We start from the raw sequence: 10,320 nt of genomic DNA on the forward strand, positions 1-10,320 counted from the left end.
GGGGGGGGGGGGCTTTTTGAAGAAAAGAGCTTTTCTGTGGTTAATTGAACAGCCAGGTGCTCGCATTCGCACCTGACCCGTTGGTCCAGGTGAGCTGCAGACAGGCTCCCAGGCGCGGGTTTGGTGTTGGCCCGGCTTGGCAGCACCCGGGTGCTGCGGCTTGAGTGTCTTCCTGTAATTTGTCGTGTCTTGACGGAGGCACAGACTTGGTCGGTGGGATTTCTTTCCTGATGATCGTGGAGTTCAATTCCAGCCAACGACCCGAGCGTCGGCACCACCTGCGTTTAGCTCCGTGTGCTGGGGAAGCCGCTTCGGGCCGGTGGCTTTCTCTCGGGTGTGCTGCGCTTGGCGGAACCGGTCTGTGGCAGACGGACCGTCATCCGTTGTTTGTGTTCAGTTACTTGCTGGGCTCTCACTGCTCTATGTTTCTGTCTGCGGTGGAGGAAACTGAGAAGTGTGCTCAAGGTGGGAAAGTGAGGTAGGACAGAGGGGGTAACAGGAGAGCACGGGGAGGGGGTGGGGACCGCAGAGACGGTGCAGTCATCACAGTGGGTGAGTCTCCATCCTGGAGCTCCCGCCGTCCCGGCCCCTGAGCGCAGCCTTGACCCCTGGTTCTGCAGTGGACCCCAGTGTGCCACTCCGTCCCTCACGCAGCTCCTACCACCGAGGCAGGGCCTCTGCTTCAAGGTGGAAGTCACCCAGCCTTTCTCTGGGTCCTTCTGCTGAAACCCTTGAGCCGCCTAGGCCTGTTTGGGCACAGACAGTGTCCCCTGCCAGCGATGCTGTCAGATGGGGGGCACAGGTCTGCTGGTTCCCTGAGTCCGAGTGCTGACAGCAGGTGCTCTGTCCACACCAGGGGGACCTGGGCCACGGAGCACCCCGCGTGGCACCTGGACGCGTTCAGGGGCGGGTGAGGTGATGGGCTTCAGGGAGCAGAACACAGCTCCGCTCCATCTTCGGTAGGAGGCCTGTGTGCCTGTGACCGGGTGAGGTGATGGGCTTCAGGGAGCAGAACACAGCTCCGCTCCATCTTTGGTAGGAGGCCTGTGTGCCTGTGAGCGTGGGTGCGGGGGATTGTTTGCTTTGTGAAGCTTTCCTGTTGACTTGGAACGTTTTATCTTCAGCATTTATCTCCAAACTGTAGCCACTGGGCTGGGGGAGCGAAATTAAGAGGGGGTGTCTGCGGTGGAGCGTGTGCCACTGGACCTAACCGGGGCTCTGCTCTCTCCCCTGTCTTGCAGATACATGTCGCAGAGCAAGCACACGGAGGCGCGGGAGCTCATGTGCTCAGGGGCACTGCTGTTCTTCAGCCACGGCCAAGTACGCGGCGGGCCTGTCCCTTCTCTGCTCGGGGCCTGCGGGTCGGAAAAGGACCGTCCAGGGAGAGGCCTGGTGGAGGACTGCGCACTGTTGTTGGCACTGACCGCAGCTGGGCAGGCGTCCTCGTGGCACAGGGTGCTGTCTGAGGGTGCTGGGGGCTGCACGGGCAGCCGGGGTCTCAGTCCTTCGGCCGCACTGCCCATCGAGCTCTGCTCAGAGTAGTCTCCGTAGCTTCGGTGCGCGGTGTGTTTCTAGCTGGAGACCAGAGCAGCCGTCCAGCTTTGCCGTGGCTTCTGAGAACGAGCCAGAGCTCTGTTTTGGTGATTCTTACGCACTTCCATGTTTTGTAGCAAAACAGTGCTGCGGACTTGTCCATGTTGGTCTTAGAGTCGCTGGAGAAGGCAGAAGTCGAGGTGGCCGATGAGCTGCTGGGTAAGGCTCTCTCACAGTGCATGAGGTACCTTCATACGTGGGGTAGCGACACCCCTACGCACACTACGGACACTCTGGTTTGTCCGAGAACTGCTTGCCAGCCTGTCCGATGCGGTAAATGTGCAGTGGGGAAAGTCATCCTTAGGAGCTGCCCTGCTGGGAGGATGGAGGAGGGGCCTGGTCCCCTGGTCCCAGCCTCTGCACCCGGCGTGTTACCTCCCTGCCCGCCCAGGCCTTGCTCCCCTGTGGGCCAGCTCCCTGCTAGAGCCCCCCCCGGCTCCCCGACACAGGCTAAGCCATGAGGCCACAAAAGTGTGTGTGGCTGCTGGCTCTGCAGCTGAGAGGCCGAGGGGGGTCTCGGGGCCTGGAGGGGAATGCACGTCCAAGGGGACACCCCAGCACAGCCAGTCCCAGGTTTGGAAGTGAAGTAGTTCCTGTTTCGTGAACTTCTAGGAGATGCAGCGTGCAGAGCGCGGGGCAGTAGCGTGTTTCTTCGGGTGAGAGTGTGTTTGTGTTGTTTTAGAAAATCTGGCCAAACTGTTCAGTTTGATGGACCCAAATTCTCCAGAGCGAGTGGCTTTTGTGTCTCGAGCCCTGAAGTGGTCCAGTGGAGGATCTGGGAAACTGGGCCACCCCCGGCTCCACCAGCTGCTGGCCCTCACGCTGTGGAAAGGTAGGCCCGGCACACCTGTGCACAGAGCACCTCTCGGGCACGGGCAGTCGCGGGAGCAGCTGTCCCTTTTGATGCCCCACGTGGCTCTTATTTGTGTTAGCCGTTTAATCAGGTGGGCTCATGGGCCACAGGAAACAAGGAGGGAGATCTTGCTCTCCGCTGGCCTGGCCCTTCCTGTCCATGGGCCTCGGCTGTATCCCCACCAGCCTCCTTTCTGGGACATCCTCCCCAGCCTGGCCCTCTGATGGCGCCCTGCTCTGTGTTTTCTTCACATTTATCTTGCTTCCGAGTAAGCATTTGGGGGACTGTTAAGTCCACAAGGGGGGGCTTCTGGCAGTTTCCGGGTGTGGTTCCCGTCCTGAGCTCAGGCACAGGGAAAGGCGTGTGGTTGGGTGCTGTGCCCCGCACTTGTGCAGGAGAATTCGAAGAGCTGTGTCCTGTGTGGTGAGCACCTTGCAGGCAGCTCGCTCACAGTGCGTCAGCCTTCCTGGCCTGCTCGCTGGGCAGGGGGCGGGCGAAGGGAGGGTGATGGTGGGAGGTGCGTTGGTGGGAGCAGAGGGGCAGCCTTCCTCACTTGAAGGTGACCTTCCACCGGGAATGTCTGTGACAGCAAGCTCGTCCTGGAAACGGCCTGCTTCCGGCAAGCGGCACAGTGGTCGGACAGGTCTGCCTCCCCCACAGCCGGCGGGCCCAGGGCACGTGCCGGCTGTGTTTCTCGTGCAGCAGTGTGCCTGTGCTGGGCGCTCCCACGAACCTTGTTCGTGCTGGGAAGCCGGCCGTGCGAGCATCTGCAGGCAGTGGTGCTCACTCCGCTGGGTCTCCCCTCCCGCTGTGACCCATGAGGCGGGGGGTTTCTCGACCCCTGTGTGCTGGCACGCCAGCCCTACCCTCACCCCAGAGGGACATGAAGAGAAAACAGTCAGGTGTCAGTTCAAAGGCCGGACGGTTAAGGAATCCGTCCTTGGAGGGTGCGGCTGAATCCTTTCCACGTCCCTCCCCAGGAAGCACGTGGGGTCTGAGAAAGCACCTGGTATCTCGAGGCCGAGGCGGTGCTGGGCTCCCTCCTCTCCTGGCGCACGTTCCCCGTGGGCGCCTTGCTCCTCCAGACTCGGCCGTGGCCCGCTGCTGGCGGCGGGTTCCTCCAGCCCTGGGCCACCCTGGCCTTCCCAGCTAGCACGGTCCCCATGTATTTTCTGTCTGTCCTGCCCACAGGACACTGACCTCGGTGAGAGGCTGTCTCTGCTCACCAGCCTGGCGGGGCCGGGGGACTCCCGCTCCGTCTTCCAGGGGCGTCTTCCAGGAGCACCTGCGGCAAACCTCTCTCACCAGCGAGCGTTGCTTTGGCACCCCTTTTGCCCAGTCTGTATTTAGTGGGGCTGTGGGGAGATGCCAGGCAGACAGTGGGGCGCGGCCCGGCGTCTGTGGCTGAGGAGCAGGACTTAGGCTTCAGGAGTCCCTCAGAGCCCGCGCGGGCGAAGGGCCGGCTGTAAGGCAATTACGCGCAGTGCTTGAGGCACAAACCCCAAGTGAGATGCCACGTCCTGTCCTGCCCCACGGCGCCCACGGCTCGTGTCCGCAGGCTGTGGTGCGTGGGGCCATCACCGGCTCGCCTCCCCTTGGCATGATCGCCGTGTGTGGTGGTGCGGTATGCAGGCGTCCCTCAGGTCGTGGTGCGTCTTCGACAGTCAGGGTTTGAGGCGGCCCTGCCTCGAGCTGGCATGTTGGCGCCATGTTTCCAACAGCGCTCGCTCACTTGTGTCCCCGTGTCACCATCGGTCGTTCTAGCAGCAATGCAGGCTGTTTCATTAGGATCTGTGACCGTGGTCTTTGACGTGGTCCTGGTTCTGGGGAGCCAGGAACTGCGCTCATGGAAGGGGGTGAATTTCATTGATAAATGTGTGTACCCACTGCTCCGCCACCAGCCGGACCCACGTCTCGCACCTCAGGCCTCCCTGTTCCCTGAGGCCCCGCAGTGTTGAAATGGGGCCGGTTCGTGATCCTACAGTGGCCTGTCCGTGTCCCAGTGAAAGGAGGAGTCCCACGTCTCGTTTTAAATAACAAACTACAGAGGGTTAAGCTCTGTGAGGAAGGCTTGTCCAGGGGTGAGACAGCCCGAAAGCCAGGCCTCCTGCACCGAACAGCCAAGTAGTAAATGCAAAGGAAAACTTCTTGAAGGAATTAAAAGTGCTAATCCAGTGAACACATGAATGATAAGAAAGTGAAATGGCCTTATTGCTGCTATGGAGACAGTTTTAGTGGTCTGGATGAAAGATCAAACTAGCCGCAACATTCCCTTTAAGCCAAAGCCTGATCCAGAGCAAGGCCCTAACTCTCCTCAATGCCATGAAGGCTGAGAGAGGTGAGCAAACTGCAGAATACCAGTTTGAAGCTAGCAGACGCTGGTTCATGAGGTTTAAGGAAAGAAGCCTTCTCCATAATATAAAAGTACAGATGAACACGTGGTAAATGCTGATAGAGAAACAGCAGCAAATTATCCAGAAGATCGAGCTGATATCATCACTGAAGCGGCTGAAAATGAACAGATTTTCAGGGAACGTGAAACAGCTTGATGGAGTCTAGGACGTTCAGGACTTCCGTACCTAGAAAGAAGTCAACGCCTGGCTTCAAAGCTTCAAAGACAAGCTGACCTCTTGGTCAGGGACTAATAGAGCTGGTAACGTGAAGTTGAAGCCAGTGCTCCTACCATTCTGAAAATCTTAGGGCCGCTTATGAATTTTGCTAAATCCACTCTGCTCGTCCCAAGATCAACGCAACGACAAAGGCTGGATGACAGTGTTTCTATTATCAAGATGGTTTACTGAACATTTTTAGCCACCGCCAGACCCACTGCTCAGAAAAAGATTCCTTTCAAAATAGGACTGCTTGCTGACAATGTACCCAGTCACCCAAAAGCTCTGATGCAGATGGGCAGCAAGATAAATGTTGTTTTCATGCCTGACACATCCATTCTGCAGCCCACAGATCAAGGGGTCATTTCAACCTTCAAGTCTTTTTTTTTTTTTTTTTTTAAGATTTTATTTATTTATTTGACAGAGAGAGAGAGACAGCCAGCGAGAGAGGGAACACAGGTAGGGGGAGTGGGAGAGGAAGAAGCAGGCTCATAGCGGAGGAGCCTGATATGGGGCTCGATCCCATAACACCGGGATCACACCCTGAGCCGAAGGCAGATGCTTAACTGCTGTGCCACCCAGGCGCCCCTCAACCTTCAAGTCTTATTATTTAACAAATACATTGCATAAGGCTATCGCTGCCATAGATAGTGATTCCTCTGATGGTTCCGGGAAAAGTCCATTGAAAACTTTCCAGAAAGGATTCATCATTCTAGATGCCACTAAGAACACCCATGAGTCATAGGAAGAGGTCAAAATATCAGTAGTGACAGGAGTTTGATAGGCGTTGATTCCAACCCTCATGGACGACTTTGAGGGGTTCAAGACCCCATGCAGGAAGTCGCTGCAGATGCGATGGGAACGGCAAGAGAACTAGAGTCAGAAGTGGAGCCTGAACGTGGGGCTGAACTGCTGCCATCTCACACTTTATAAGACAAGGATCTGTGTCTTATGGAGGAGTGAAGAAAGTGGTTTCTTGAGATGGGATCCACTCCTGGTGAAGATGCTGTGACGACTGTTGAAGGGACCACTAAGGATTCACGGGATCACATAAACAGAGCTGATAAAGCAGCAGCACGTTGGAGAGAACGGACTCCCAGTCCGAAAGAAGTTCTCCTGTGGGTAAAATGCTATCCAACAGCATCACACACGACAGAGAAATCCCTCGTGAAGAATCCATCAGTGCAGCCAACGGCATTGCTGTCTTATTGTGAGAACACGGCACGGCCATCCCAACCTTCAGCAGCCACCACCCTGATCGGTCAGCAGCCGTTGACGTCGAGGCAGAACCGTCCACCAGCAGAAAAGACCGTGACTCCCTGAAGGCTGAGATGCTGGTGTGCGTTTCCAGCCGTGAAGCATTTCTTACTCGAGGCACGCCCCTGGTTTTTAGACCGCGCCATTGCACTTCACGGACCAGCACGGGGTCAGCACAGCTCTGACGTGCATGGGGAAACCAGGGAGCTGGATTTGCTTTGCTGCAGAACTTGCTGGTTGGTGGTCCGGAGCCAAGGCCACAGGGTGCCCGAGCTGCTCCTGGGCGGGCTCCAGTCCAGTTCTTGGAGGGAGCCTTGTGCCGGGACGGAGCATGGAGTTTTGCCTAATTTCTCCTCTCATAGGATGCTGTTGTTCTAAGGGGTCTGAGGGAGAGAGGAGAGACAGCACGGGTACACAGAGAAATGCTGACTCAGAATTATTCTGTGTTCCTGAAGGCGGCATGCTGGGCCCTGAGAGCTGGTGCCCAGGGCAGGGGGGCGGCCGGGTCCCAGCCGGAACAGGTGTTCCCAGTAGAGGAAGCTGAGGCACGGGGCCGAGCCCTGGCAAAGTGTGAGAACCAGGTGCCTTGTGAGCAGGACAGGGCGTGATCCTGTTTGCTCCGGGAGATGGGTCAGGGTGTGGGGAGGTGGTCTGAGCAGTGGCCTGGCCTAGACTGGGTCTCTGCCTCGGCACAGCTGCCACCGTGGGCGTCCTGGGCTCTGTCGGATGCCGAGCACACCCCCTTCGCCGTGGCAGCCAGGAACGGAGGGGTGGGGTATTGAGCCCTCAGTGCGGAGTGAGCAGCCGCGGGGAGGGTAGGGGTTGGGGGGGTAGAAGTGGATTTTCAAGGGATGAGTGGGGACAGCAGCTTTACAGCCTGAGTCATTTACTGATATTGAGAAGATTGGGATTTTGGTCATTTTTTTTTTAAAAAAACAGACATGCTTACAAATAGCTGAGTGTTGGAACAGACATGCCCTGTGGTGCCGTTAGCCCTGAAGCTTCGTGCATGGCTGAGAGCTGTAGCCACAGGGAACAGGGCCCTGAGAGGAGCATGCTCTGAGTCACCTGTTGGGGCATGGTTTCCACTTCGGGGCCTGAGATTCCACGTTTCTGACCAGCTCCCAGGTGACCCCATATGGAAGGGGGCCGCCTGGTCTCCTCTGCGGACACCGTGGGGGTGAGCTGTGTCCCCACTGCATGAAGGACCCGGCCATCATCACGGGGACTTTCATCCAGAAAAGCTTCTCCGCCTGCCTGATGGGGCTGTGCCCTGTGTCGGGCGGACAGACCGTAGACACGGTGATTGAAGCAGAGAACGGGGTGGGGCGGGTGGGCTGGGAGCACAGTGTGGGCCTGTCGGGAGGACCGGGGCTGCGAGGCTCTCGGGGGACATCCCCGTGGCCTGGGGGCAGGCGGCCTGGCCTGGGCCTGGCTGCCACTCTGAGATTCAGGGCGTTGGCGTGTTGCAGTTAGTGGGGCTGGCATCTCATGTCATCAGAAGCGCGTAGAACTGCCGCCGTGAGAGCCCGAGGGTTCCCTGTTGGCCGTTGCTCGTGGGTCAGCCCACGTCCGCGCGGCCGCGGGGACCCCGAGCCGCTTGCGCAGGGCAGTGCGGCCGAAGCCTGCCGCCTCCCGCCGCGTGCGTGCGACGCGGCGGACTTGACCCGTGTGAGGTGGCAGAGCCCGCGTGCGCGGCAGGTCCGGCGGCTGACGCGTGCACGCCCCCCGTGTCCCCTTGCCTTTGTAGAGCAGAACTACTGCGAGTCGCGGTACCACTTCCTGCACTCCGCGGACGGCGAGGGCTGCGCGCACATGCTGGTGGAGTACTCGACCTCCAGGGGCTTCCGCAGCGAGGTGGACATGTTCGTGGCCCAGGCTGTGCTCCAGTAGGTACCCACGCTCGCTCGGCCCCCTCTGCGCGCGGCTGTGCGCGTCCGTCCCTCGTCCCTGCTGCTGTCGCCCCGTGACCTGGCTGCTGACCCCTCGAGGCGGCCCCGGAGGCGAGCGTCCGCTCGGAGTCAGTGTTCTGCTGTGACTCCCCCGTGTGTGTGTTTTCTTACGTCACCTCTTTGAGGTTTTGGCATTTTTAGTGTCAGGCCGCTATTTTTTGTAGGGTACGAGGCGTCTCAGCATGGGGAGCACGCGTGCTTTTGAGGCTTTCCCAGGGCTGCTCCTGCCTTCCTGCACGTCTCGTGCTTTGGAAGGTTCCCCGTGAGGGGGCTGGTGCCCCGGCCCGAGTCTGTCCCTGCTCCCACAGGCCTCCTCGCTGCCCCCCCCCCCAGTCCTGGGTGGTGCTGGCGCTCACAGCTCGGGAAGGGGACGCGGCGCCGCCCGCCTGAGCTCCAGACGCCTCTCGAGCGTGCTCCTCCCGCAGAAGCACTGGGATTTGGTGCCCGGGCATGGGGTTAGGAAAGGTCTCACGGATTTGAAGGGGTTGGAGTCACGGGACGTTTGCTGTGTGCACGACAGCATCTCCGCTTCCATGCTCTGCCCACAGCGACGCGTGGCCGGCGTCTGTCCCTCAGACACGGAGACGTTTCTTAGACCCCTAGCTCCCTGCCCCGGGCCGTGGGTGTATAGTGCACAGCGTCCCTGGGCCGGCCGGGGTCGCGTGGAACCACCAGACGCCTTCTCGTCAGTCCCTCTGTCGCGTCACGAGGTGGAGCCCCTGCAGCAGATGGTCCGGCTGTGGACGCGTCACCCTGGGGCCGAGAACGGAGCCTGTCCGCCCGCCCGGCATGGCACCCGGGGCCTGTGGCCTCGATCCCACGGGCCCCCGGGCTGACTGCTGGTGCTGGCAGGGGCCCAACGGGTGCAGACAGTCCCGAGAACGCCCTCCATGTCCGAGCTGCACCGACTGTGGCCGTGGTCCCCTCCCCGCGGACCCCTCCCCGCGGACCCCTCCCTCCGCGTCTGTAAACTGCGGCGGTCAGGCGGTGCCCTGCTCGCGGGGCGGCTTGTCTGAGTGCAGAGCCTGGCCAGCGCCGGCTTTCTGTGCCGTGCTCCCCCCAGCACCCGTGCACAGGCCGCTCGTCCTCCGCCAATAGCCCGCTTACCGGATGTTTTCCAGGTTCCTCTGTTTAAAAAACAAGAGCAGCGCGTCGGTGGTGTTCACGACGTACACGCAGAAACACCCGTCCATCGAGAACGGCCCTCCGTTCGTGCAGCCTCTGCTCAACTTCATCTGGTTCCTGCTGCTGGCCGTGGACGGGTGAGTGTCACGCGGGTGTTCGGGGTGCGGCCTGCGCTTTTCTTGGTCAGCCCTCTTGGATTTTCACGTGGAAACAGTCGTGCCCCGCTCTGCTCCTGTTTCAGAGGCAAACTGACCGTGTTCACGGTGCTGTGTGAGCAGTACCAGCCGTCCCTGCGGCGGGACCCGATGTACAATGAGGTGAGCGGCGTGGGGGCGGCCGCCGGACAGCGAGAGCAGTCCTCCGCCCCGGGCGGCCCTCGGGAGTGGGACGGGGCCCTGAGAGGAGGTGCGGGAGGTCTTGTGCACGGGGCGTGTTCCGGCTCCACGGTGACCCCGTGCCCTCCTCTTCCAGTACCTCGACAGGATAGGACAGCTCTTCTTCGGCGTGCCGCCCAAGCAGACGTCGTCCTACGGGGGCTTGCTAGGTAAGGCCGGAGCGGGGGCGCCTGCAGGGAGGGAGCAGAGCGGGCATGGCCACGTCCACCCTGGCCTGAGCCCCGGGCCCTGCCGGGCGTGGTTGTGGCGCTCTGTCGGCCCCGTGTCGCTGGCTGCCCTCGAGGTCCATCTTTAGCAGATTCCCAGACACAGCTGAGGGGGTCCTGTTGGCCCTAGTGCTCCCTCTCCTTTGGCCACAGAATCAAGGCGGATTTCTTTTTTTTTTTCTTCTGGTAAAATACACATATCCCAAAATTTGCTGTTTAACCGTTTCTAAGCGTCCAGTTCAGGGGCACCGAGCACAACCACAGGGCTGTGCAGCCGTCCTCCCGTCCGGCTCTAGAACGTTCCATCCCCCACGCAGAGACCCTGTCCCC

At 60.0% G+C, this 10,320-nt stretch overlaps 1 protein-coding gene across 12 annotated transcripts in view; it reads left to right on the plus strand.

Annotated features, from left to right (window-relative positions):
* GET4 (guided entry of tail-anchored proteins factor 4) overlaps window positions 1–10,227 on the plus strand; it is a 14,310-nt gene extending 4,083 nt beyond the window's left edge. For 3 of the 12 annotated variants that reach the window (XM_040634631.1, XM_040634629.1, XM_040634630.1), the window contains 8 exons: window positions 398–478; window positions 1,242–1,320; window positions 1,671–1,752; window positions 2,276–2,425; window positions 8,063–8,201; window positions 9,386–9,526; window positions 9,604–9,706; window positions 9,861–10,221. In XM_040634631.1, coding sequence (XP_040490565.1) covers window positions 398–478; window positions 1,242–1,320; window positions 1,671–1,752; window positions 2,276–2,425; window positions 8,063–8,201; window positions 9,386–9,526; window positions 9,604–9,706; window positions 9,861–10,079 — 994 coding nt within the window. In that variant the 3' untranslated portion in view covers window positions 10,080–10,221. Of the gene's footprint in view, window positions 1–163; window positions 479–582; window positions 960–1,241; window positions 1,321–1,670; window positions 1,753–2,275; window positions 2,426–8,062; window positions 8,202–9,385; window positions 9,527–9,603; window positions 9,707–9,860 lie in introns of those variants that run through there. The other 9 variants (XM_040634636.1, XM_040634634.1, XM_040634635.1 and 6 more) reach the window with 7 other exon arrangements.
* The last annotated feature ends 93 nt before the right edge of the window (window positions 10,228–10,320 follow it).

The sequence above is a fragment of the Ursus maritimus genome, unplaced genomic scaffold (assembly GCF_017311325.1).
Source record: "Ursus maritimus isolate PB19 unplaced genomic scaffold, ASM1731132v1 scaffold_2, whole genome shotgun sequence".
Lineage (NCBI taxonomy): Eukaryota > Metazoa > Chordata > Mammalia > Carnivora > Ursidae > Ursus > Ursus maritimus.